Below are 25,527 nucleotides of genomic sequence, written 5' to 3' on the forward strand. Positions count from 1 at the left end.
GGGAGCGTGTCTGCTGTCCAGATGTATTTTTATGGCTTTTCTCTGACTCAAAAGAAACTTGAGTTTCACTTCTTGGTGGTGACTGGTGCAAACTGGCTGACAGTGACAGTGCCAAGTGCCTCTGCCAGGGAGGCACGTCCCTTGCCAGGTTTTTGAGGAGACCTTTCCAGACCGTGTGCATCCCTTTAGAGGAAAGAAAGCTGCAGCTTGCATCTCCCCTGTAGCCATCTCTGGAGCAGCGCTTCTTGGCAGCACATGAGAGCCTTCTTGTGTGGCAGCAGCCCTGCAGAGGTCGGAGAGGAGGAAGGTGTAGGGACACAGCGCTGCTCACAGCCTTCCTGGGATCATCCCGCAGGTGCCATACAGGCAACCCACAGTGACCAGAGAGCCTCTGTGTGCTGATGGTTTATCCCTGCAGTAACCTTGACTCCCTCCAGCAAGGGTGGGTTACAAAGAGGGGTCCTGGATTTCCGCAGGTGTAGCAGCCTGCTCCTATGTGCCATGTTCCCAGAGGATCAGTGGGATGGGATTCCTGTTTCCCAGATGCCCAGCAGGCAGCCCTCCAGCTCAGCGCTGCCAGCCCTTCTGCACCGAGGGCTGGTGCTGGGATCACAGAGGGGCAAGATCAGGTCAGGCTCTGGCTTCACGCAGTCTGGGGTCCTGCCCGGGCCAGGGCCAGAGCCAGCAGCTGAGCAGGCAGCAGCCAGAAGCTCTCCAGCTGCCCTGGCCCTTCCTGCCCTGCTTGCTGCGGCTTTGCAGGGCTTCCAACTGCACTCAGGTTGGCTGGAAGCAGACTTTGACTGAGGTTGATGTGCAAGGTCTTGGGCTGGTCCTCAGGCATCATTTAGCACGAACCATGCTCAATTCTGTTGCTGGTAACTTGCTCCCTGCGGGGGGAATCAGAGGTACCCCTGGCTCTGCAGGTCTGCGTGAGCAAACAGCCCCTCTGCGAGCACAACGTGGGCGTGCAGGAGTGGTTCGCTCCCCTGGGTGGCAGCTCCCTATGCTTAAAATACAGATTAATAATTATCCTCCCAGGCTCCACGCAGCTGTAATCTGTCCAAGCCAGGGGCTGCCTGGGCTCGCTGCTGCAACCATCCCTGCAGTGTTGCCAAAACGCACAGGAGGGGGCCGGGGCAGTCCCTGGCTGCCCTCTGCCCCGTGGTGTTGGCTGTGCTGGGGTTATCCTGGGCCTCTGCTTGGGTCCAGCCGTGCTGGGCTGCACCTTACTTGGTGTGTGCATCCCATCCGTGACGAACCGAGTTCCTGGAGCCTGGGAGCACCCCGGGGAGCTCCTGTCCTGCACTTGGCAGGATCTGGGCCACAGCTAGAGGGGAGAAGGGAGCCAGGATACCGGGACAGGTCCTCCCCCCTCTCCATGCACCTCTGCACCTTTTGCTCAAAAAACTGCAACCGTCTGTGAGACCAGCACGGCCTGGCCATGTCCTTGGCAGGTTTGTGCCAGCATAGGTTTTCTCCCATATTCTTCCTTTCCTCCAGCAGCACTGCCAAAGAGGTTAGGCAGCATCCTGAAAGGCGAGCTTGTGCTGAAACGGGAGCTGGGCTTTCAGCAGGTCTGAGCTGTTGGGCAAGCCCTGCTTTCTTCGAGGAATTCACGTGGAGCCTATATTTGGACATCTCTGCTTGTGTTTAGGATGGGGGAAGTGGACTGTGACCCTCTGCAGCAAGCCTGCATCGTGTGCTCGTGCTCCCTGGGAGCAGGCGGCTTTCATTAGCTCAGGTGCTCGGTTTGCCTGCCCAGAGCTGCTCGATTCCCTGGCCTACGGGGCCGAGCCCAGTTCTCCTTCCCCCACAAGCAAACCTGGCTCTGCCCAGCTCCCCAGCACCCTGAGCAGCGCGGGGCTGCAGGTGCAGATGCTCACAGCCTCCCCGCAGCGGGGATTTCGGCAACGTTGGTGCACGGCCCTCCTCCTGCCGTGGCTTAAAAACCCTGCTCCGTGTTTATCCCGTGCCACTGGCCACGCTCCAGCCTCCTCCTCCCTCCACGTCCCCTACATGTGGCACCCCAGAGCCCTGCACCCCATGACGACGGCCCATGCTGGTGCAGGGGGTGACCACGCTTGGGGCGATGCCGCAGGGGAAGGGTCCTGGGTAACCCCAGGAGGGTTTTTGGGGGAACCCCGCTGCGAGGCAGGCACGGAGCTGCGGGCAGCGGGCGGGTGCTGCCGCTGCAGGGACTGACCCCCTCTGAGCAGGGGCCAGCCGCCCGGCCCTTTGCTCCCTGCTCAATCATTTACCTGCCCGCGACCTTCGCTTCGGGGCAAGGCCAGGGGTGTTTCGCGCCGGGGGGGCCCCGCAGCACCCCTCGCCCCTCGCTGCGCCCTTCCCCACCGGCCCCGCTCCACTTTGGCCCCTTTATCTGCTGCGTGCTCCTCTTTGGTGGGTCCCCGCGCAGGGCTGGGAAGGCAGCCCAGTGCCGCCAGGAGGAGGAGGAGGGGTGGGGAGAGGCCAGGCCGGAGCTTTGCCAGATGTGGGAAAGGAGAGAAGGGGGGACGCTCGCCGCTCGCTCGCTTCCCACCCCTCCGCCCCCCCCAGCCCCAGCTCCCCGCAGGCGGTGGGGCGGCCCCGCCGGGGACCCGGTCCCGGGGGACACGACGGTGTCACCGGGCCGGGGGGCGAGGCCGGGGCTCGGCGAGGCCGGGAGGCGCCGGGTGAGCATCCCCACGCGCGTCCCCCCGCGCGGGGTGGGAGGAGAGCCGGGTCCCCCCCGGCGCTCCCCGCTCTCGCCTCCCTCCACCCCCCGCATTGTTCCCGGCCCGGCGGGCGGGAGGAGGAGCAGGGCCAAGGGCCAGCATGCGGTAGGCGCCCGTGCCGCCGAGGAAGGCAGGCAGGAAGGCAGGCAGGAAGGCAGCGCTGCGAGCGTGCCGGAGCCGCCTGTCATGTTGCTCGAGCTGCTCGTCCAGGCTGCCTGTGTGTCCCTGTTCCTCCCGGGCGGCCAGGGCAGGGTGTACCCCGGGAGGAAGAAACCAGCCAGCTTTGCCGTGGAGAGGTAGCCGGGTCCCCCCCTTTTTCCTTCTCCCTCTCGCAGCTGCACCTGGGAGCGGCGGCACGCCGAGCCCTGCCGAGCCCTCGGCTGCCTTCGGGGCTCCCGTCCCGGCCGGAGGGGCCGGCACCCGCTCGTGGCTCCGTCCGCACGGGGGCAAGGAGAGCGTGACCCTCGCGGGGGTCTCGCTCCCCGCGTCCCTGTCCTCGTCGGGGACGTTTCTCCCCTGTCACCACGTGCTGGGGTGCTGGGACCGGCTGGGATGTGAGCCCTCTCCTGCCGTCCCATCTCGCTGGGGGCTCACTCCACACCCTGGTGCGCCCCGAGCCTGCCTTCACACTGATCTGTGCCGCGCGGGACGGGGCGTCTGTGGGCACGTGGGTGCCTGCTCCCATGTGTGTCCCCCTCCCCGTCCTCATGGGCTCGGTCCCGGGATGGGGCAGGGCGTCCTCAACCTCTGTCCCTTGCTCAGGCGCCGCGTGGGGCCCCACGTCTGCTTCTCAGGCTTCGGCAGTGGATGTTGCCCCGGCTGGATGCTGGCTCCGGGCAGCGGGCAGTGCACCCTGCGTGAGTACAGGCGCCCCAGGCCCCGCTGCGCTCCCCAGGATGGGATGCGGGGGTCCCCGTGCCCCTGACCGCTGCCTGTCCCCGTGCCCTGCAGCGCTCTGCCCCTTCGGCTGTGGCAGCGGCTTCTGCATCGCCCCCAACCTCTGCTCGTGCCCAGATGGAGAGCAGGGTATCACCTGCCCAGGTAGGGTCCCTATCCCCTCCCAGGGCAGGGCACAAGCCCTGGAGGTGGGGCAGGAGTGAGTGGGGGGGAGCGTGAGAGGGCTCCAGGGGTGGCCCCGGTGCCCCGCGGTGCCCCTGCTTGCCTTTCAGAGCCACCGGGGACATGCGGGGAGTATGGCTGCGACCTCTCCTGTAACCACGGTGGGTGCCAGGAGGTGGCCCGCGTCTGTCCCCTCGGCTTCTCCATGGTGGAGACGGCCAACGGCATCCGCTGCACTGGTGAGAAGGGGTGGCGGTCGAGGCGCGGTGGGGGGCCCGCGGCATCCCCCAGCTCCTAGATGTCCCCTCTCGCCCCCAGACATTGACGAGTGCCTGAGCGCCGCCTGCGAGGGCCTCTGCGTCAACACCGAGGGCGGCTTCGTCTGCGAGTGCGGCCCTGGCATGCAGCTCTCCGCCGACCGCCACAGCTGCCAGGGTGCGCGGGGCCGGGGGTCAGGCGGGGGCCAGCGGGGCCGAGCTGGGCCCGCCGAGCCTCAGCCTCTGCCCGCCAGATACGGACGAGTGCCTGGCCACGCCGTGCCAGCACCGCTGCAAGAACAGCGTGGGCAGCTACCGCTGCTCCTGCCGGCCCGGCTACCACCTCCACGGGAACCGGCACTCCTGCGTGGGTGAGCACTGCCCCTCTCCGTGTCGCGACGAGCCCTAGCCTGCAGGGACAAGGTGGCCGTCAGCACGGTGCTGCTGCCACGTCCTCGTCCTTGCTTGGGCCGTGCCCAAGGAGATGGCGCACCGGGCATCCCCGTGCGTCGCGATGGTGGGGGTGTCTCTCCCCCGTGAGCCAGCTCCTGCCTCCTGCCTGGGCACTGATGAGTCCCCGTGCTCCCCAGATGTCAACGAGTGCCGGCGGCCGGGAGACAGACGCGCCTGTCAGCACGCCTGCCACAACACCCCAGGCAGCTACCTGTGCTCCTGCCGCCCCGGGTACCGGCTCAGTGGCGACAGGGTCTCCTGCGAAGGTAACTGGCTGCTCCCCTGGGCCAGGGCGGGTGAGCCCACGTGCTCCCTGCCTGCTCCCTGAGTGATGCCTGCTCCTTCCCTTCCAGGATTCCCCAAGTCCATCCTGGCCCCCTCACCCATCCTTCAGTCCCTGCAGCATCCCCCCACCCTCGTCCTGCTCCCTCCCGGCCCTGGGGGACCCCTCCTGGTCCCCAGGGGCTCTCCCTCTTCCCACCTCCCTGCCGCACCTCCGGGCACCCAACCTCCTCCCTCCTCGCCCACCACCGTGTCCCCGGTCACCGAGCTGTCCCCACGCGGGGAGGGAGCCCCCGGTACCGCCGCACCAGCCCCTCGCTGCTGGTACCGGGGGGCCCTCCGGGAGCCGGGCACTCGCTGGATGGAGCCGGGGTGCCGGAGCTGTGCCTGCCAGGTAAGCGCCCTCTCTCCCTGTGCCGCTGCTCGCCCTGCCAGCTGGCCGTGGCGCTGAGCTGTGCCTGCCCCGGCAGGGAGGACGAGTGCTCTGTGAGGCCGTCAGCTGCCCCGTGCCTTGCTCCCACCCGCTGCCTGCCCCAGCCGGGGGCTGCTGCCCCAGCTGCACAGGTGAGCCCTGGCAGCCCCAGCCCTGCACCCCAGCATGGCCCCCCCTGACCCTCCCCTGGTTTTCAGGCTGCTTGCACGAGGGGGTGGCCCGTGCCGAGGGCGACGTCTTCTCCCCATCAGATGGCAACTGCACCGTGTGCGTGTGCCTGGTGAGTCCACGCCGTCCTGCATTGGGGTGGGCTGGCAGTGGGGCCTGGGTCCCATCTCGTGGCACTGCTGCGATGCCTCAGGCTGGGCTTCGTTGGCACCGGGTACCCATTTTGGGGAGGTGTCACAGTGCTCAGGGAGACAGCTCCAGAGCCGTGGGGCAGGGGCCAAAATGGGACCTGCAGGTCAAGACGGGGGGTGGGCGCTTTGGAAGTGTCAGCCCACGGCAGGTCCCCTTTGTGCTCAGCGTCAGGAAGACAAAGCCATTTTCTCCCTTGGGGAGCGGCTCCCCAAAACTGTCACCGTGGTGACACCGTGGTGGTGTCCATCGCTGCCAGGCCCTGCTGGGGGACTGCAATTCGTGGGGCAGACGCTTGCCTCCCCATGACCGCGCCGGGCTCTGCTCTGCTCCGCAGGCTGGAAACGTCTCCTGCATCTCCCCCGAGTGCCCCCCGGGCTCTTGCCCCAGCGCCTCGCCGCCCGACTGCTGCTCCTGCCAGCCAGGTGGGACCCCCAGGCGGAGGGGGGCGAGGGGCTGTGGGTGGTGCTGCCGGGGATGGGCCGTGGAGTCCTGGCGAGGCAGGACCTTGCTCTGCTCCCCATCCAAGCCCTGCCCTCACCGCCTCTCTCCTGCCCAGCAATGTGCAGCTTCCGCGGCCGCACGTACGTGCACGGAGCCCGCTTCAGCTTGGACGAGGACGACTGCACCACCTGCGTCTGCCGGGTGGGTCTGGGGATCCCGTGGCAACCTGCTGGGGGTCCCGGCCTTTCTCTGGTGTCCCGTGGGGCGGAGGGGCGCAGGCAGGATGGGTGGCCCCAGCACGGAGCCGGTGCGTGACGCGTCCCCCTCTCCGCAGGGTGGCGAGGTGGAGTGCTCCTTCGCCCCCTGCCCGGCGCTGGACTGCCCACAGCACCAGCGGCACCTGCGCCCCGGGCAGTGCTGCTTCACCTGCCGGGACCCCCCGCGCCCCTCGGGTGAGCCAGCACGGGGGTCCCTGGGGGCTGGGGGGGGTGGGATCTGGGGGAGCTGCACGCGGGGGCGCACGGGGATGGGACGGGCGTTTGGGGGGCATAGTCACGGGGTCTGGGGGCGGTGAGCGGGGAGCGGGCACGTGCACAGCAGCACCCACGTGCATGGAGAGGCTGGTGGGCTGGGTGCCCGCATCCCTGTCCCCACCCGTGTCCCTGTCCCCACCAGGCTGCTTCGTGGATGACAACGGGGTTGAGTTTCCCATCGGACAGATCTGGTCTCCGGGCGATCCCTGTGAGTTATGCATCTGCCAGGTGAATGAGAACCTGCTCTGCTTCACTCCTCCTACCCGTCCCCATCCCCATCCCCATCCCCGTCCCCATCCCCTGCATCCCTGGGTGTGCGTGGCATGGAGAGACCAGGTCTGGGAAGGAAAGAGGTTTAGACACCAAAGCCAAGTCCCTCTCCGGCTGCCTTCTGCCTCGAACGTGCTGCCTCTGCCTCTCCTCCAGCCGGGCTCCCGGGACACCCAGCCCTTCCCTCGGGACACCAGGCTGCTCATGGACGTGGTCCCCAGCAGCTCCCCAGCTCCGTGGGCTTTTGCCCCTTCAATTTTGGGTTTAAACCCGTCAGTTTGGGGTTTAAGCCTGCCAGCACGGGCCCAAGGTCCCTGTCACGTGCTTCTCCCCCCACAGGCCGATGGCTCAGTGAGCTGCAAGAGGACGGACTGCGTGGAGACGTGCCCCTACCCCATCCACATCCCCGGGCAGTGCTGCCCCGACTGCTCGGCAGGTGACAGGGACCAGGGGGGCAGTGGGGGGGGAGGCGGGCTGAGCCTGACCCCCCCGAGCCAGCGAGCCTGGGGGCCTCCAGGGCTGCAACCCTGCTCTCCTCCTGGCAGGATGTACCTACATGGGACAGATCTTCTACAACAACGAGACCTTCCCGTCCCTCCTGGACCCCTGCCTCAGCTGCATCTGCCTGGTGAGGGCTGCGGCGGCCAGGTTTTGGGGTGGGTGCCTTTCCCCAGGGTGGGGGCCGAGGCAAGAGCATCGGTGCGGCAATTTTGCCCCGGAGCACAGGGTCCGGGCGCTGCAGGATGCTCTTGGCTCCCGTCCTTCAGGCTTTTTCCCATCGTAGGAAAAAGCTGCTGAGCCTCTGGGGGCTTCCCCCCCACCCCCACCCCAAGCCCACGCTAACGCCCAGCCCTCGCGTCTCTCCCTGCCAGCTGGGCTCGGTGGCCTGCTCACCCGTGGACTGCGCCATCTTCTGCACCTACCCCTTCCACCCCGAGGGCGAGTGCTGCCCTGTCTGTAACGGTGAGGGCTGGGGGAGAGGGCACAGGACCACGGCCCCCACCCTGCCAGTGCCCCCCAGCCCCACGCTGAGCGCTGCTGCCCCCCCTCCCCGACACCCCTAGACTGCAACTACGAGGGCAGGAAGGTGGTGAACGGCCAGACCTTCAGCCCCGAGGGACAGCCCTGCACCCGCTGCACGTGCCAGGTGAGCCCGTGGGGCTGCGCCGGGGACCGGGCGGCTCTCCCGCGCCTCCTTCCTCTTCATCCTCCTCCTCCTCCTGCCGCTCCAGCTCGGGGAGGTGAGCTGCGAGGAGAGGCCGTGTCCCCACTCGTGCACCGAGCCCCCTGCGCTGCCTGCTGCCTGCTGCCCCGCCTGCCAAGGTACCGGGGGCTCGGCACCCCCGCGCTGCCCCCCACGTTTGTGTCGTGGTGTGCCTTTTGTCCCCCCCTCCCCGGCGGCGCTGGGCTGGTGGTGATGTTAACCAGGAGCATCTCTCCCTCCACCGCAGACACCCAGCTCCCACTGCAGAGCGGCGACGTGTCCCCGTCCCCATCCCCGTCCCACAAGGAGCTCGTGCCCACCGGCACCCCCCAGCCTCCCCGCCACCGCCTGGCCCAGCTCCTGCTCCACGCTGCCCCCTTCGGCCCCTCTCCTGGGGGGGAGCCCCCTTCCACCACCCCGAGCCCCCCCCAGCACCGTGGGGGGCTCTCAGCTGCTGCTCTGCCCCCTGCTGCCCCCCCTGGAGAGGCCACGGGACCCCCAGCTCCCACGGGCAGCCCTGGGTCAAGGCGGGATGCTCAGGGGCATCCCGGGGACGCGGACCCCTCGGCCGTGCCAACAGCCGGCAGGGAGAGCCCCGGCGGGCACGCGGCTCCCTAGAGCCACCCTGCCAGGAGGAGGAGAAGGAGGAGGAGGAGGAGGAAGGCTGCAGGACCAGCAGGCCTGGCTGGCCAGGCGTGGCTGGGGACGGGGCGCTGAGGCACGCAGGTGGCCGTGCCAAGCACCCAGGGATGGCGACACGTCCCTGCGCCCCGCTCTCTCGGGCGGAGGGCACAGGGTCCCCCAGCTCCTCACCGCCCCATGGCGCAGGAGGCTGTGGGGCCAGGGGGCCAGTGCCAGCTACTCCCTCCCCCAATAAAGTCACCCTGGTATTTATGCTCCCTGCTCCTGCTTGCGCCCACCAAGCCCAGCACTGGGGCTTTCCCCAGCTCGGGGCAGTTTGGCCCGGTCCCGGAGGTGCTCGTCCAGCCCAGCGTGGCTTTGGGGACAGGAGGGACCTGCCTGTGCTGCCCGGCTGGGGACTTTATTGTGGCCAGACGCTGTGGCATGCATCAGACAGCAGGTGCCAGCCCCACCATGCCATTGGCCCTGTCGAAGACGCTGTAGTAGTGGCGCAGGAAGATGTCCCCAAGGATCCAGAGCTCGCTGGTGGCCGTGGGCAGGGTGTAGCCTTCGAAGCCGCTCATGCAGGAGCCATCCTCCTGCTGGTGGGGACAGGGTGAGGGGCAGCAAGGCCACAGGTGCCGGGTGCCAGCACTCGGTGCTCACCTGGAGGATGTAAGCCTGGGGTGGCAGCGGGAACTGGGTGCCGGCAATGACGAAGACGATGTCAGGCAGGAGCCGGATGAAGCTGCAGCTCACCAAGTACTGCAGGGAGGGGACAGCACGGCCTCAGCCCTCGCAGGAAGCCACCAGCACCCCGTCCCCATCCCCGTGTGCTCACCACGCCGCTGGCGCTGCGCCTGGCTCCCATCTCATACTGGATGTTGCCCACGCTGCGGGTGGGGCCGGCCAGCAGCGAGGTGCCGCTGTCCACGATGGCCTGGCAGCCGTACGGGCAGGCGATGGGGCGGCCGTACATGGTGATGCTGGGGACACAGCGGGCTCCCTGAGGCCAGGTGTCCACCCTGGTGCCAGGGTCCCCCTCCCCGTGCCACGTCCCGGTGCTACCTGTCCACCTTGATTTGCCAGTAGGATTGGGCGGTCAGCGGGATCCAGCTCAGGTTCCCGGTGAAGTAGGTGTCGTCGATGCCGCCAAACAGCACGAAGCTGCCATTCCGCTTGTTGCTGGGGCGAGGGGGAGTTGGGGGGGGGGAAGAGCTGTGGAGCTGGGGATGCTGGTGCCCCCCGGCCCCCCAGTAGGAGCTGTGCACCTCAGAGGGCTGCTGCCAAGAGCCCGGTGCTGCACGCGTTGTTCCCAAAGCGGGTTCTGAGTTCGCCTCGACGAGAGGCTTTCCCCATCAGTAACATTTGCACCCGGACGCTGGCACCGTCACCGACTGCGTGTGGCCACCAGCTTGCCCGGAAAGCACGAGGAGGGGTTTGCCTGGATCCTGCCAGCACTTACGGGGTCAGGTAGATGGAGAAAAGGTCCTGAGACACCAAGCCTTGGCTCATCATGTTGTCAAAAATCGGGGTAGCGCCGGAGGAGGAGATGTTGGGGAAGGCCAGCCCCAGGAAGCCGTCGAAGGGAGCGTGGGCAAGGAAGGAGCCAGGCTCCGCCTGGCTCAGCCCAAACACCTGGTTCTGGACTTGGATGTTCCCAACCTGGTGGGGAGAGTGGGGAGGCTCGGGGATGCCCCTGCCTCACCCCTACAACCCAGCTCCATGCCCCAGCTCGCCCACGGGCGCTCACCGTGACGGTGTCGTAGCCCAGGACGCCGACCATGCTGCCGGTGCCGTACCAGGTGGCCACGCTGGTGGTGGTGCCGCGGTAGGTGGAGGAGCGCGCTGGGTCGAAGCGCCGGTGGTTGGCTGCAGCAACGGGAGACCTGAGCAGGGCGGGCAGAGGAGCAGCCCACCCGGGGGTCCCCAGCATCCCCCCGCCCAGCGACACTCACTGCAGGCCCGGCTGGAGCAGTACACCGAGGGCACCCACAGGTTGGCTGAGCCGGTGTCGAAGATGACGGTGAACTCCTGCGGTGGCGTGCCGATGGAGATGGTGCCCACGTACTCCAGCTGCCAACAAAGGGCACCGAGTGTGTGTGTGTGTGTGTGTGTGTGTGTATGTCACTGCCTCCAGCCCCCCCCCCGCCCAAACTGTCCACGTCCCCCCACATGTCCCCATGTCCCTGCACTGAGGTTCCCTGCCAAGCCCCCCAGCTCTGCCCGCACTCACGTCCATGTAGTTTGCCAGGGGCTCGGTGGCAGTGGTGGGGTGATACTTGGCTGCTGGGGAGGGGGACTGCTGCAGCAGGATCCTCCCCAGCACCCCGCCATCCAGCAGTGCTCGCCGCAGCGATTTCCCCCGGTGCAGTTTGATCCTGCATGACAGGCTGATGCTGAGCACGGGGACAGAAGGGTTTGGGTCCTGGGGTTCCCCTGCCCCGACCGCCGGTGTCCCCCTCACCTCACCATGGCGCGGGCAACCACCACCATCCCCAGCAGCCACAGCCACCTCATGGCGCAGGGATGTGGTGCGGTGGCACCAGGGCACCGGTCTCTATACCGGAGGGCACGGAGGCGTTCCCGGATGAGGCGTGCCAGGCACCCCGATAAGCCAGCCCATGCACCCCGGTTGGTGGCATGGCTCGGCACTTATCGGCAGCCTGCTGCGGTTGCCTCCGGCCCCCAGCACACGAGGTGCAGGGTGTTTGCACAGCCGGGGGCACTGCCGGGAACAGGCAGGAGCCGTGCCGCCGGTGGGGCAAAGTGGGACCCGGAGGTGACACCGGGCAGCATCTGCCACCGTCCCCTGCATCCCCAGGGCAAATGTGCTGGATGCCCTCTGCGCACGCAGGAGCTGTGTGTGACTTGCCAGGGGCTGGGGGAAGAGCCACCCAAGAGCTCTCGGGGGCTCAGCAGCCTGTGCTGGCCCTCCTGGTGAGCTGTGTGCCAGGAACAAACACAGCAAGGGCGAGTCGTGCCAGCGCGGCGGCGGCTTGTCCTTGATAAATAATCAGCCAGGAGCACTCGTGGGCAGCATCCGCCGTGGCAGGGGGTCACCTCCCCACGTTGAGATCCCACCCAGCAGGACCTCAGCCTGACATTATGGGTGGTGACGCTACGGGGCCACAGCTGCCGGCACAGCCTGCCCACGCCGCAGGGAAGCGGGGCCCGATCCAGCCCTTTCCAGAGAAACTCAGCACGCAGATGCTTTTCCATGGCTTTATTTTGCTCAGTGACAGCAGCAGGGGGGGCCGGGAGTGCAGGGGCCGGCCTGGCTTGGGGGAGTATGCGCTCAGGCCAGCGGGGACAGCCCCACCTTGTTGTTGGCCCTGTCGAAGATCACGTAGTACTCGCGGATGAAGACGTCCCCGAGGATCCAGAGCTCGCCCGACTCGGTGGGGGTGTCCATGCCTTCGAAGCCGAGGCTGCAGAACCCATCGCTCTGCAGTCCAGGACGTGGATAGAGATGGTCACCAGCTGCCCGGCCCCCCCCCCCCCCGGACCACCCCCTGCAGGGTCCATCCCTGTCCCTGTCCCCGCGGGGTGCTCACCTCTATCACGTAGGCTGTGGCTGGCACGGTGAATTTTTTGCCATTGATTTTGAAGGCGACGTCGGGCAGGCTGCTGACGTCGTTGCAGCTGATCTGCGGTGGGGATGGGGTCAGCGGCGACCCCGACGGAGCCGCGTGTCCCATGGGGACCAGCAGCCAGTCTTTGGCCATCGGAGGGGACACCGAGCCCTGAGGGTCCCCAACAGCCCCATGTTCCCCTCCCGCCTCACCTCGCCATCGGAGTCAGCACCCAGGGCATTATAGATACGTTTGAGGGCGGTGGTGGGCACAGCCAGCAGCGAGGTGCCGGTGTCCACGATGGCCTGGCAGCTGAAATAGCAGGCGACAGCCTTCTCGCCGACGAAGACCCTGTGGGAGATACAGGGTGAGCTCCTGGAGGGGCCAGGGGCCGAGTCCCCATAGCGTCACTGCCGGGAGTACCTCTCCATGGTGATCTGCCAGTAGGTTTCGGCAGAGAGCGGGATCCAGGTGATGCCCTTAGTGGTGTAGGCAGAGTCAATGCCACCAAAGAGGACGAAGCTGCCCCTCTGGTCATCCCTGAAGGGGGGAACCATCAGACACAGCAGTCCCGTGGCTCAGGACCCCGTGCTGCCAAGGGGACACGGGTACCGGAGCCTCCCCAAGGGGAGAACATCCCCTGCCAGGGCTGGGCGGCTCTGCAGGGCTTACTTGCTCAGGTAGACAGAGAAGAGGTCCCTGGCCACCAGGTCCTGGTTCATCATGTTGTCAAAGACAGGGGTGGCCCCGGAGGAGGAGATGCTGGGGAAGGCCAGGCCCAGGATGCCGTCGAAGGGTGAGTAGTAGAAGGTGGTGCCGGGCTCAGTCTCAGCCAGCCCAAAGGTCTGGTTGGTGACCTGGATGTTCGAGACCTGGTCGGAGAGACAGGGAGAAGGGGACAGGCTGGGTTGGGGCGCACGGTGCCCCCGTGTCCCCGGTCCCACAGGACGGGCAGCCGGCTGGCCGCTGCCTTACGGTGACGGTGTCGTAGCCCAGGATGCCAGTCATGCTGCCGGTGCCGTAGAAAATGGAGACGCTGTCGTTGGTGCTCACGTAGGTGGAGGACTCAGAGGGGTTGAAGCGTTTGTGGTTTTCTGAGGGTACGGGAGAAGGATGGTCATGGCCTGTCCCAACACCATGCTGCCACTGCGGCACGGGGCTAGCTGCGTCCCCAGCGCTCGGCACCCCCAGGGACGGGGACACCTACTGCAGGCCGGGCTGGAGCAGCCCACCCAGGGGTCCCCAGCGTCCCCCCGCCCCGTGACACTCACTGCAGGCCGGGCTGGAGCAGTACACCGAGGGCACCCACAGGTTGGAGGAGCCGGTGTCAAAGATGACAGTGAACTCCTGGGCCGGGGTGCCGATGGAGATGGTGCCGTAGTACTCGTTCTGTCAACATGGGGCAGGTTAGGCAGGGGGACAGGAGGGTGAGGGGGGACAGGACAGGGGCGAAAAGGGGGACGGTTAGGGGCCTGCAGCCCCATGGGGGCCATGCTGGTGCCATGCTCACGTTCATGTAGTTCTGCAGAGGCTCAGAGGAGGTGGTGCCGGCAAAGACAGGGAAGTATTTGGAGGCCCGGTTGTAGGGGTGCTGCTTCAGGAAGTGCTCCAGCAAGCCATGCTCCTCCAGCCTCTGCCGCAGGGACTTCAACCTCCTCAGCGGGATCCTGGAGTGCAGGAGGGGACAAGGCTCAGGGCAGGGACGTGCCTGGGGGCTGCGCCATGCCCTCGCTCTGCGCCTCTTCCTGCAGCCCCTCGTACGGACTGGGGCCACCTGCACTGTGCCTTGGCCACAGTGATGGCTGGGGGCTGTCCCCCAACCCTGCCGTGCACCACCCCAGCCGTGACCCCTCCACGATGCCTTTACTGCCCAGTTCCCCCCACTTCATCCCCGGGGGGGTCCTCGGGACCCCAGCAGCATGCCCACCACCCCACCACCCCAGCGCTCACTTGGAGAGGTGGCATTGGGCCAGGGCCACCAAGCCGAGGAGCAGGAGCAGCTTCATCGTGGCTCTTCGCAGCGAGGCACCAGTGCCAGCGGAGAGGCGTCGAATGTGCCCGGTGCCCGGGCTGAGCTCCCTATATACAGCGCCGTGCTTGTTTGGCCGGCAGCCCCGATAAGAAAGGCAAACGGCAGGGTGGGCATTATCGCAATGTCTGCAGAGGACACCGGGGGAATGTCAAGCTGACGGCTCGCCATCTTCACCCGGGAGCCGCACAGCCTGGCCGTGGGGTTGCTTGGTGCAGGCTGGGCTGGGGAAGGAACATTTCCTGGTGCCCTGCGGTGCCACTGGGAGGCCCTGGGAGTTGTGGGGCCAGCGTGGGGACGTGGGGCTGGCTGCGGTCCCCAGGCTGCTGCAAGGCGCGGGGCGAGGACCCCCCGGTGCCCCAGCCCCAGCGGGTGCTGCACCGACCCCTCCTGCACTGGGTGGGGAAGGGGCAGGGGGTGGCCATGGCCAGGGGACAACGCGGTGGCCGTGAGCCTGTGATGGATGCAGGGGCTTGTGCCAGGGGCTCTGCTGAGCGCCGGTGCCAGGGGCTCAGGAGCAGCGCTGGAATGTGTTTGCTTAAACAGGCACCGACCTCCAGCAGGCAAATAAGGGGTTTTCCTTGACAGCTTCACCAGCACAGGTGCCAGGTGCTTTTCCCTTAGCACGGAGGTGTTTCTGTCCCCTTCCCTGAAGGCTCCCAGCCCTGTTCCCGACATCGAGGAGGAGCCGAGACCCGAGGCCCTGCCAGCAGCCACAGCTCCTCGCCTTGCCCAGGGTGAGAGCACCTGATGGCCCAGCGCCGATCCCTTCCCTAAGCAGCGCTAACTGGGATCTTGGCTTTGGCTCAGGGACATGCAGGGCTCCTTCTCTGTCACCCCCTCGTCCCTGTGCAGGGCCATAAGGGTGATGTGAAACCCCAGTCCCACACAGACCATGCTGCTGGGGTCCTAGTTCATCCCCATCCGTCTGTCTGCAAAACTAGGACCAGCTGGGTGATGAAACTGGGACCAGCTGGGGGACAAAACTGGGACCCACCGGGGCAAGAGCTTCTGGGTATGCTGCCGGCCAGGACAACGCAGAGGTTGCCTGCGCTGGCTGCATCAGAGGCACTCGGCTCCGGTTCAGGCACCGCAGTGCCACACGCGTGAGCTGTGGCTGCAGGCACGGTCACCTTGTCCTGCGCATGGGGCACAGGAGGAAAACAAAGAGGGAGCCTGCACCAGCGAGCACCAGCCTCAGGCCAGCTCTGAGCAAGGTGAGAATGGAGGATGGATGCTATCTGCACGTGGGAGAGGAAGGAAGAACAGCCTGGTCTTGGCTGACCCCTGGAATGGAAAGTCTGGACCCAGCGGGAGCTGCAGCCTCCAGCCCTGCGTGGAGCCCTGGCATCGTGCTCCCCGCTGGCCCTGTGCCGCCTGCCCCTGCCCACGTCCTGCCAGGATTTATGGAGAAAAACAGAAATGTTCCCAAGCCGGGCGGCTGGTCCCACTCTTCTGCCCTCAGCTGGGCTGGAGATGAAAATAAGAAGCCTTGCGAGCCATTTACCAGCTGAGCTGGCTTTTTATGAAATATTTGTCACACTTGGCACAACGTTGCTGGGGAGACCCTGGGAAGCAGAAGGCAGGGGACCGCCACACGCTGGCATGGCAGTCTTCTTGCTGGGGAAGGAGCAAGAAGAAAATGGGCAAATGCTCTTATTGCATTTAAAAATTAAACTGGGAAAGCCTCGTGTTCAGGATGGTGTTGTAGTGAGATGGCAGTATTCTGTAACCTGGTCGTCCTTGTGGTGATTTCTTTTCTAGCAACCGAAGCTCCAGAGCAGCAGTAAACAGACCTGAAGCTGAAAGCCAGCCCCACGAGCAGGTTTTGTTGTACCCTAAAAACGTATGTGCTGTGTGTATGTGCTGATATACAGGGCTCTGGGTGAGAGGGCCTCTTGTGAACACATGCAATTATATCCCGAATTCTGCCTCCCCCTTTACTGTGTCATGCAATAAAGGCTCCAAGCAATTTTCAAACCTTTTATTCTTACTGCAGACCCGTTACTGCCCAGAACCGTTGCTAAAAGAGCCAGACGAGCGAAGCCACTGAGGATACGGATTTCATTTTTGCAACGGAAAGAAATCATTTGTCAAATTATGACAAGCTCATTCCTCCGTCAACAGACAGCGGCGCCGGGAGCCGACGAATCTGCAGGTTGTGGAAGCCCCCAGCACGCCGGGCTCGGTGCAGGGGGCGTGGGGGTCCCTGGGGGAGTCAGCACTGCTGCACCGCCGGGGCTAAGCCCACCCGGCGGTGGGCTCTGTCAAAAACACTGTAGTACTGGCGGAGGAAAACCTCACCCAGGATCCAGAGCTCCGCAGGGATGGCGATGCTCTCAAAGCCGCTCTTGCAATAGCCGAGGTAAATCTGCAAATTCAGGGCAGTGAGCCTGAATCCCCCCCGTTCAGCTAGCTGCAAAGCTCAGGAAGCAGCACAAGATCCTTTTAATGTGTTAAAATCCTTAACGTCCATATCTCGGAAGCATTAAGATGGATCACGGCTTAGATGAGAAGCCTTGAAATACAGCTGGTGATCACAGGGAAGTTTAATAGCAAGTGCTGACTTAATAGAAGTTAATAGCAAGTTAAATAACTAAATAATAATAAGCTATTAATAATTAGTAATAACAATAATAAAGCATAAATGCTGTCCATCTAAGCACTGCGCTGGCATCGCTGCTCCCTTCCACCTCATGCCCTGCTGACCGCCCTCGGCGGCCGCAGCTCTTTCCTGACCCCTTTCCACACAGGCTCCCCTCGGTCCTTATTATTCCTACTGTTGCTTTTGGAGTTCTCAGGGACAACCTCAGGCACTTTGCATTTGGTGACATGGTGCAACCTGTCCGTCACTTATGCCCTTGTGCCCTTAGGCGGGGGAACAAGAGCTGCCCCCAGGCTGGCTGTTTGGCAGGCACTCACCTGCTGGATGTAAGTCTTGGCAGGCACGGGGAACTTGGTTCCCCCGATGACAAAGACAACATCAGGCAAGCTCTTCTTGGCTCTGCAGCTGATCTTGTACGGCAAGGGAAAATGGAGCATCAGGGACTGAAAGTAGCACACCGCGGGCGATGCTTCCAGAGAGCATCACGTCGAGAGAGGAAACCTGCAGGTACGGCCTGGGGGTGGATGGTAACTTCCAGGCAGCAAGCTGCCTTCACGGAATCATGGAACGGATGAGGCTGGAGGCACCTCTGGGTCCACCCAGAGCAAGGTGCCCAGGACCACGTCCTGGTGGCTTTTGGAGATCTCCAAGGAAGGAGCCTCCACGAGGAGGGAGCAGAAGTGGCAGCCTCACCAGTGAAGGCAGGACCTGCCCGGTCCCAGCCACCCGGCTCCTCTCCCCCTGCCCTCACCTGGCCGCTGGTGTACTCGGAGGCCCCGATGTGGTGCTGGATGGCGGCGACGTCTCGGAGGGGTCCGGCCAGCAGCATGGTGCCGCTGTCAATCACGGCTTGGCAGCCCCTCGGGCATGCAACGACCCGGCCGCGCATGATGATGCTGGAAAACGGCCCCAGAGTGCGCTGAGCACCTCTAGGTGTTGCCCGCACCCCAGCGAGTGTCCCGCTGCGATCAGGAAGCAGAACTTCTCCCGGCTGGTGCTCCAGATGCAGGAGGAGGCAGCAGTAATCTCCCACCTATCAGTGTGGGTGCACTGCCCACCAGGGCATGAGTTGCCGCAAAGCAAAAGCTGTGAGCTGCTGCTCGAGAGAGCCTTCTGCCTATGTGCGTGCGAGGAATTCGCATGGATCCTGCCCCGTCCCTTATATTTTGTGAATTTTCTAAGCTGAACGTTTGGCGTTTGTGACAGACTTCTCCCCTCTATGAAAGCTTTGGGTTGTGCAGAGCAGAGCTTACCGGTCCACAGCAATTTGCCAGTACGTTTCGGCAGAGAGAGGGATCCAGCGGAGCCTGCCAGAGAAGCAGGAGGAATCCATGCCTCCGAGCATCACGAAACTGCCCGTCCTGCTCTCGCTGGAGGTGAGAGGGGACAGCAGAGGCATGCTGAGCAGCTGTCTCGTTGCAGACCAAGGGGGCTCCGCTGGTCCCCACTTACGAGCTGAGGTAGATGGAGAAGAGGTCCTTGTCCACCAGGCCCTGGCTCATCATGTTGTCAAAGATGGGGACGGTCCCAGAAGAGGCGATGCTGGGGAAGGCCAGCCCCAGGATGCCGTCAAAGGTGTGGTGGGTCAGAAAGGAGCCAGGCTCCTTCTTGCTGAGGCCGATGGACTGGTTGCTGACCTGGATGTTTCCAACCTTGGTAGAGAAAAGAAGGGAACAGGATGTGCTGCGTTCTGGAAAAACACACAGTTTGCTACCAAAGAGAGCGGGCAACCCTCTGGAGCACTCCCCGCATGCTCCGTCCTCGCCTGGGAGCCCTGAGATAAGCCAGCACGGAGCTGTGAGGCGTGCACAAGGCAACGCTCAGCTCCATCCTGCCCTGCAGGGCTGTGCCAGGCTGGTGGCAGCAGCTGCCCGCTCTGCACGGCGGCAGAGGGCACCAAACCCCACGCAGCATCCCCACGTCCTCCCCGGGAGCCAGACAGGGCTGGAGGGGAGCCAGGAGGCTTTTGGTCCTGGTCTGCTTGTTATTGACGCAGCGGTGGCTGGGATGTGATTATTGTTCGATTAAATCCCCAAGGAGTGCTGCTTGTGCTCAGCTCTTGCTCCAGAAAAAGGTAAGAATTCAATGTTCTGGTGTCCAGGCAAGGCTTGATTTGCCTCCCTGCATGCAGGAACCTTACCTGGGCTCGTAGTGAGCTCAGGCTACGCAGGAGGGCTAAATGACTTGTACAGAGAAGCACCCAGCAACTCCAAAAGGCACCCTTGCTAGAAAGGCTCCAGTTCACCTGCCGACACCTTGCACTGGCACCAGAGGGAAGGGTTTTTAATTATCCTGCTGCCAGTAACTTTTGGATGACTGGGACTCCATTAATCCTGCTCAAAAGCAGCTCGCAGGCTGCTCAGCATCTGCTTTGCTCCAAGCAGCTGCAGCACGCAGTGTTTGTGGTCCAGCTGATGGGAATGGCGAGAAGGTCTGAGAGCCCTGAGAGCACAGGATGCGGCTGGAGAACCATCAAGTGGGGACACAGCGAAGAAGCTTTGGAAATGCAGGACACGGCCCCTTGAAGGAATCAAGCTTTGGCTCTGCCCTGTTTCTATTCCACCTCGCATCGCCCCTTTGGACACCGCAGGTGCCAGGAGCTGGACTCACGCGTACGGTGTCGTAGGCCAAGACCCCGGCCACGCTGCCGGTGCCGTACTGGATGGAGATGGGTTGGCCGGTGGCCCGGTGGGTGGCGGACAGCCTGTGGTTGAAGCGTTCGTGTCTGACTGCAGGGGCAGAAGGGTTGGCTGGTCACAACGCTGACCCTCCGCGGAGAGAAGGGCCAAGGCAGAGGTGCTGCTGCTGGTAGGACTGGTGGTGGGGACGTCTCACGCTGCGACCGGCCCGTGATGGGACAGTCCCACTAAAGGCTTCTGTAAACGAGATGCACCGGAGCGAACCCACAGGAGGATTCCCTGAGCTCCCTGGGTCATCGACACGGGCAGGCCCCGGTACCTACCTCCAAGGGCCGCTTTGGCCCTAAAATGGGCCAAATCCCTGTCCTCTGGGCAATATCTACTCTTGCCAGAGGAAAGAAGATCTTCTGTTTCCTCTGCTACACGGATCTGAGATGCTGTTTCCCTTCTAGCCTGCTGGCACCCACTGCTGTACAGAACTAGCGCACTGCTAAATGACCATTTGAGCAGCACCTGGGCCAAGCCGTGCCTCGGGCTGTCTCTACCTGCCCTTCAGCATGGCTTTGGAACGTACCGGAGCTCCAGGTAGCAAATGGACAACGTGCTTCACTGGCATCCACCCCATCTCCTCCTCGCACGTCACTCTCTGGGCAGGCCTCGGGGCTGCCTCGAGGCACCCGCCGCCTCTGAAGAGAAGCATCTCCCCCGGCCTGCAGCCCTGCTCTCCTCAGGGAGGGCCTCAGCCTTCTCCCTGCTCACTCTCTGCCTGGCGCAGCAGCACCATGACTGCTCACACCAACAGGAGGACTGTCAACACCCGACACTTGCTCGAGCAATGGGCACAGCGTGGGCAATGCCAGCCAGCCCTCGCCAGGAGCAAGTGCCACTGCTCACCGCAGGCCGGGCTGGAGCAGTCCACCGAGGGCACCCACAGGTCGGAGGAGCCGGTGTCGAAGAGCACGAGAAACTGCTGGGGCGGCGTGCCGATGGAGATGGCACCGATGTACTCAGCCTGCCATGGGGGAGAGGGAGGGTTTCAAGGGGAGCAGAGCTATTGAAAGCAGGATTTCCTCTTTTCTAGGGCTGGGACTCCTCAACGCCCCCCCTGAAATGAGCAGACCTGCGGACATCAACAGCACCCTCCGGCCACACTCACATCCATGATGTTCTCCAGGGGCTCTGTGGTGACACCACTCGTTAGCCCGGAGAAGAACTTGGATCCCACGCGGGAAGGCAGCATGTTCGGGAAGGCCTCCAGCAAGCCCTGCTCCTCCAGCCTGTGCCTCAGGGACTTTGTCCTCCTCAGCGGGATCCTGGCCAGCGAGGGATGGCAGAGATGAGCAGGGGGTGAGAGGCTGGCCCCACGTTTGGATAAGCCAGTGCACGCAGCATGGCCACGGTGCCACAAGATCATGCACCGTCAGCACCAGTCAGATGCTATGGGGACCTGAAAGCTCGTGGATTTGGGTGTACATGTCATTTTGGAAATTATATTTCAAAATGGTTGAAATTGAACTCACACGTGGCTACCACTACAACTAACAGCAAGCAATGAGCTCCAGCAGGGTACGCTTCGTTGGTCTATTTTAGATGCTTGCCTTAGAATCAAACTTCCATAGCTGTGCCCATGGGAGGCCTGGGTCCAAGCACGGGTCTCCCCCAGCACCTCAGCTGCCAGACCCCTTCCTAGGCATCCCCGTGGCCATGAGGAGCCAGCCAGGCATCTCCCCCCGCTCCTCCTGCTGCCACGAGGGAGAGCCACGAACCCCGCCGCACTCACCGGACGGCGCCGTGGGCGAGCAGCAGCGCAGCGAGGAGCAGGACCAGCCTCATGGCCAGCTTGGGGAGAAGAAGGAACACTGCCAGAGGGGGTGAGGCCCCGGGGCTGCTGCCTGTTTGCTCACACGTCAAGATTTTTGCATGTGGGTGGCAAGCTTGATAAGAAATGCAGGTTTTTTCCACCAGGAGCCCTCAAGGAAGTTTTTGGAAAAATGCGTTCTTCCCCACCTTTGCAAGGTCTAACCATTTCACGGTCAGATCTTTTCCTGATGGACAGCAGACTGTGAAGGGGCAGAACAGGCTTAAAACAGAGCGTTTCTGGTCATTTTAATTAAGAGCAGAGGGAGGAAATGGGTCACGGGGACCTCACATCACCGTTACAGGTCATTGTTTTTCTGGTGTGGTACCAGAAATCCCCTGCGTGGACATCCCCATGCCATAGACACCAGATAAACCCAAAGAATCAGAAGCATGCAGTTACTCAGGTAGACGCAAGGCCAGGAGGCATCTCACTGGGTTTGAGAACAGCCTCTGCAGCAATTCCCACCTTTGTCCCAAGTTTCAGCCCAGACGTCATAGGGGAAACAGGCTTCTCTGTGGAAACTGGAAGGGAAAGGCTGCTCTGCATGGCGGTGCTGGAGCCATTCACCCCGTCCTACAGCAGAAGGGCTTCCTGACACCAAAGTGCGGAGGCAGGATGTGGGGCAGATCCCTGAGCTTTGCCATGAACTAGCTATGGCCAGGGAGGAGAGGCTGCTCCTGATGTGCCTCTTGGCAGCTGCTATCTTCCAGCTGGGAAAGACACAACTGAAGAGGCTGCACCTCCTAAGGCATCATCCCCGCTGGGAAACCAGGGTAGGAGGTGTCCTGCTCTTGAAGGTTAGGATGCATGGGATGTCCTGCACGGGAAGGTTAGGAGACCTGGATCTGAGGGACGATGAAGCCTCTGTGAGTGGCAAATAACCCTGGGTTAAATCCCTGTGTGCATGCACAAATCCCCGTGCAGCTCTGCCAGGAAGGCAATGGCCACAAGGCTGGAGGCAGTCGCAACAGATCAGTCCCGATAGCCAGGTGCCCAAAAAAGTCTCTGTGGGAATCGCGCAAGATTGGGCACTGACACTTACACTGCATTTAACTATCATATGGCTCATCCCACGGGACAAACAGGACTGTAGATGGATTTTCAGGCTTTGTGTGGCAAGGGACTTTGCTGATAAAGCTCAAGAACAGCCCTGTCAAATGGATCTGGTGCTGGGCAGATCTATCCTTGCTCTGTTTAGGAAAATACATCAATTCCTAGAACTCTTATCTGTGCCAGCTGGAAACGCTCAGCTTGAAAAAAAAAATAAAAATCTTACTGATATATACTTTATCTTGGTAACAGCAGATTAAGGAAGCAAACTTGTTTTCCTGTCCCTGTTCCCAGTCTTTCCTGACCCTTCTGTAAGGGCAGACTGTGAGGAGGAAAGTCTGGTTTGATGCTCCTGTGACTTGAAGTAACAACTTTTGATTAACTTCCCCACTATTAAGGCAGGCCCGAGAGATGTCAGCTCCACTGCTGGGTGTACTTCTGAGGGGCAGGATGTGCGGGTGGTGAGGGCAGATCTTGCTATCTGCTGTGATCACCAGACGGGGGCAACCAACACAGCCTCTGTGGCTGAACCGTGCGGTTTGTGAAGCCCTCTGGTTACACAAAAGCAAGTACAGGAAGAGAATTGGTTGGGTTGTGGCTTGACAGATGGACAGCCAGAAGTACTTGTGTGACATGGTACCAAGGGCAAAGAGAAGTACTTTTTTCTCATAAACTCACAATTAAAAGATGGGTGGGATTCTGAGAAAGGCTCTTCTGCTGTCTGAACCCTTCCCTGTTCAGGAAGATAACACTGTCTTGAAAATAAAGTGTCACATAAAAAAACAAAACAAAACAAAACAAAAAAAAAAACAGCACTATCTTTTTTTCCTTCTACAGGGAAAACGCCCCAGATTTCCTATGACTGTTAAGCTCAAAGGGACAGTCAACCAAAACCACAAATGAACGTGGCCAGACAATAAACCAAAGGCAACATCTGACAAAGGATCAGGGCTGCTGAGTTGACCTCCTGTACACTTCACATTTTTTCAACCTCGCACAGATTGTGAGTTACTTTGGTCCCTAGTCTTGCATTGCCACCCTCCACCTCAGAGCCCATGGAGCCACGGGCAACATCGGCTGCAGTCACTCAGTCCTCCCTCAACAGCAGCACCCGTGGAATGTTTCCATTTTACTCCAAAACACTCACAATGTATCACAACAACCAGCCGAAAACATCTCTTACACAAACTAAGGAGGCGGATAAACAGGCAATGGGCGCATCCTTCCACATTAAGCAGAAAACACCCATTTTTCAAACTTTTAATTGCTGGGATAACACTTTGCCATTGGCACTGCATGCTTTCCCATTCTGTTTCTTACGTCATTGCAAAGAACAAATTGGAACACAACCTTGTTTATCCTCTACTCAGTCCTTATAGCTTGATAGAAATTGTGAACTGGATGTGCTCCAGCCTTTCCACTACCCTGGAGACTGCTCCTCAAACAAGCCTTGGAAATATCGATCTCCCTTTGAAATGTCAAGTCCCTTTCCTGCAGTAACATTGGGTCTCAACCTGGTTATCAGCCCCGCTATGAACAAATTGGACCACAGGGCACCGATCCGGACCCATATGACTCATGTTTATTATACAGCAGCCAACAGGCCTCACGTGGTGCACGAGGACCAGAGGTGCCTTTCCTGAGACACTTCACTGTTCCTGCATGACCTTGCCTGGCCGCCTGTGGTCCTCTTCGCCTTCCTCACCGCCCTGAGCCCCTCTCATCCGGCAGCACAGAGCTTTTCCCTGTCCTAAAATAACCTGTAGACTGGTTCGCTCCCGCAGGAGTGTGGAAATCTGGAAGACGGCTTCCCACAGAGCATGGCCGGAACAGGGCTGCCTTTGCCTCGCTGCTCAGGAACTTCCCCACTTTATCTATTTGAGAGGGATTTACTTTTATGTCTTGGTTCCAGCTACGCCACCTGAAAATAATGTTGTTATATGAATTTTTGGCACATGGCAGAGGTATCCCAGCCCACAGTAATCACCCCTCCCCTGTCCTCTCTTCTCTTGCACTTCCACTAATTTCTCCATCTCCAGGTCTGCAGTACCTTTACTCCCAGCTGCCTCTCCACACTCACTTTACTCCCATCCCTTCACCCCTGAAGAAGCTATGGACTATAACACTAAACTTGGAGGAGCTGTGGACTCTGTTGGGGGTGGAAAAGCCTTACAGGGAGATCTGGACAGATTGGAGAGCTAGGTGATCATGAACCGCATGAAGTTTAACAACAGCAAGTGCCAGGTCCTGCACCTGGGACGGGGCAACCCTGGTTGTATGGACAGACTGGGGGACGAGATGCTGGAGAGCAGCCCCGCAGAGAGGGATCTGGGGGTTGTGGCTGACAGCAGGTTGAATATGAGCCAGCAGTGTGCCCTGGCAGCCAGGAAGGCCAGCCATATCCTGGGGTGCATCAAGCACGGCATTGCTAGTCGGTCGAGGGAAGTGATTGTCCCGCTCTGCTCTGCACTGTGCGGCCTCACCTCGAGTACTGTGTGCAGTTCTGGGCACCACAGTATAAAAAGGACATTAAACTGTTGGAGAGTGTCCAGAGGAGGGCGACGAAGATGGTGAAGGGCCTAGAGGGGAAGACGTATGAGGAGCGACAGAGGTCACTTGGTCTGTTCAGCCTGGAGAAGAGGAGGCTGAGGGGAGACCTCATCGAGGCCTACAGCTTCCTCACGTGGGGGAGTGGAGGGGCAGGCGCCGACCTATTCTCCTTAGTCACCAGTGATAGGACCCATGGGAATGGTGTCAAGCTGGGGCAGGGGAGGTTTAGGCTAGACATCAGGAAGAGGTTCTTCACCGAAAGGGTGGTTGCACACTGGAACAGGCTCCCCAGGGAAGCAGTCACTGCACCAAGCCTGTCGGAGTTTAAGAAGCGTTTGGACTGTGCACTGAGTCACATGGTCTAAACTTTTGGGCAGACCTGTGCGGTGCCAGGAGTTGGACTTGATGATCCTTATGGGTCCCTTCCAACTCGGGATATTCTATGATTCTGTGATTCTAAACTTTATTTTCATTTCACATAGGGCTGGTCGTATCGGGACTACACCCAGCAGCACTCCAGGTCACCCCAAACAACAGCCGTGTGCGGCCCTCCGAGGCCGAGCCCCCCGGGCACCTCCCCTCGCCCAGCAG

The 25,527-nt window shown here is 62.2% G+C and overlaps 4 protein-coding genes across 7 annotated transcripts; 1 reads left to right on the forward strand and 3 right to left on the reverse strand.

Annotated features, from left to right (window-relative positions):
- The first annotated feature begins 67 nt into the window (after positions 1–67).
- Positions 68–8,900, forward strand: VWCE (von Willebrand factor C and EGF domains). Of its 3 annotated transcripts, XM_080594979.1 has the most exons (20): positions 68–3,010; positions 3,477–3,571; positions 3,666–3,755; positions 3,884–4,012; positions 4,092–4,208; positions 4,285–4,401; positions 4,621–4,749; positions 4,837–5,159; positions 5,236–5,329; positions 5,396–5,478; positions 5,893–5,980; positions 6,115–6,200; positions 6,334–6,451; positions 6,675–6,760; positions 7,142–7,238; positions 7,348–7,430; positions 7,675–7,765; positions 7,867–7,949; positions 8,035–8,125; positions 8,254–8,900. In XM_080594979.1, the coding sequence occupies exons 1-20, from the start codon at positions 2,490–2,492 to the stop codon at positions 8,622–8,624; spliced, it is 2,892 nt and encodes a 963-aa protein (XP_080451105.1). In that variant the 5' UTR covers positions 68–2,489; the 3' UTR covers positions 8,625–8,900. The 3 variants fall into 3 exon arrangements, with proteins under 3 accessions (XP_080451105.1, XP_080451104.1, XP_080451106.1); XM_080594978.1 differs by having other exon boundaries at positions 5,893–6,200; positions 6,675–6,740; XM_080594980.1 differs by having other exon boundaries at positions 2,831–3,571; positions 5,893–6,200; positions 6,675–6,740.
- LOC308196248 (pepsin A-like) lies at positions 8,898–11,200 on the reverse strand (the record flags this gene model as incomplete). 2 transcript variants are annotated; one of them, XM_080595024.1, is made up of 9 exons in its annotated part: positions 11,095–11,200; positions 10,864–11,008; positions 10,586–10,703; positions 10,381–10,499; positions 10,093–10,292; positions 9,696–9,812; positions 9,469–9,613; positions 9,294–9,392; positions 8,936–9,229 (listed from the first exon to the last, which is right to left on the reverse strand). In XM_080595024.1, exons 1-9 carry the CDS (start codon positions 11,145–11,147, stop codon positions 9,077–9,079), a joined length of 1,149 nt encoding a protein of 382 aa, XP_080451150.1. In that variant the 5' UTR covers positions 11,148–11,200. The 2 variants fall into 2 exon arrangements, with proteins under 2 accessions (XP_080451149.1, XP_080451150.1); XM_080595023.1 differs by having other exon boundaries at positions 8,898–9,392.
- A 702-nt stretch (positions 11,201–11,902) lies between these two features.
- Positions 11,903–16,448, reverse strand: LOC308196255 (pepsin A-like). Its single transcript, XM_080595033.1, has 9 exons — positions 14,153–16,448; positions 13,713–13,869; positions 13,474–13,591; positions 13,178–13,296; positions 12,875–13,074; positions 12,626–12,742; positions 12,415–12,553; positions 12,185–12,277; positions 11,903–12,075 (listed from the first exon to the last, which is right to left on the reverse strand). Exons 1-9 carry the CDS (start codon positions 14,206–14,208, stop codon positions 11,926–11,928), a joined length of 1,149 nt encoding a protein of 382 aa, XP_080451159.1. The 5' UTR covers positions 14,209–16,448; the 3' UTR covers positions 11,903–11,925.
- A 1-nt stretch (position 16,449) lies between these two features.
- LOC308196580 (pepsin A-like) lies at positions 16,450–25,512 on the reverse strand (the record flags this gene model as incomplete). Its single annotated transcript, XM_080595717.1, has 4 exons — positions 20,632–25,512; positions 20,272–20,487; positions 17,154–17,246; positions 16,450–16,602 (listed from the first exon to the last, which is right to left on the reverse strand). Exons 1-4 carry the CDS (start codon positions 20,887–20,889, stop codon positions 16,450–16,452), a joined length of 720 nt encoding a protein of 239 aa, XP_080451843.1. The 5' UTR covers positions 20,890–25,512.
- Positions 25,513–25,527: the final 15 nt, after the last annotated feature.

Source organism: Anser brachyrhynchus (assembly GCF_964034855.1).
Source record: "Anser brachyrhynchus genome assembly, chromosome: 5".
NCBI lineage: Eukaryota > Metazoa > Chordata > Aves > Anseriformes > Anatidae > Anser > Anser brachyrhynchus.

What these genes read in the sequence shown, in the direction of transcription:
- LOC308196255 (XM_080595033.1), bottom strand. Translation starts at nt 14,208, where the DNA reads ATGAAGCTGCTCCTGCTCCTCGGCTTGGTGGCCCTGGCCCAATGCCAC. An exon ending in TGGGCTACGACACCGTCACC is followed by an intron (nt 13,075 to 13,177) that starts GTAAGGCAGCGG and finishes CTCTCCGACCAG; the next exon opens with GTCTCGAACATCCAGGTCAC. An exon ending in GTGCTGACTCCGATGGCGAG is followed by an intron (nt 12,278 to 12,414) that starts GTGAGGCGGGAG and finishes TCCCCACCGCAG; the next exon opens with ATCAGCTGCAACGACGTCAG.
- VWCE (XM_080594978.1), top strand. Translation starts at nt 2,490, where the DNA reads ATGTGGGAAAGGAGAGAAGGGGGGACGCTCGCCGCTCGCTCGCTTCCC. An exon ending in GCACCGTGTGCGTGTGCCTG is followed by an intron (nt 5,479 to 5,892) that starts GTGAGTCCACGC and finishes TCTGCTCCGCAG; the next exon opens with GCTGGAAACGTCTCCTGCAT. An exon ending in CTGCCCCGACTGCTCGGCAG is followed by an intron (nt 7,239 to 7,347) that starts GTGACAGGGACC and finishes TCCTCCTGGCAG; the next exon opens with GATGTACCTACATGGGACAG.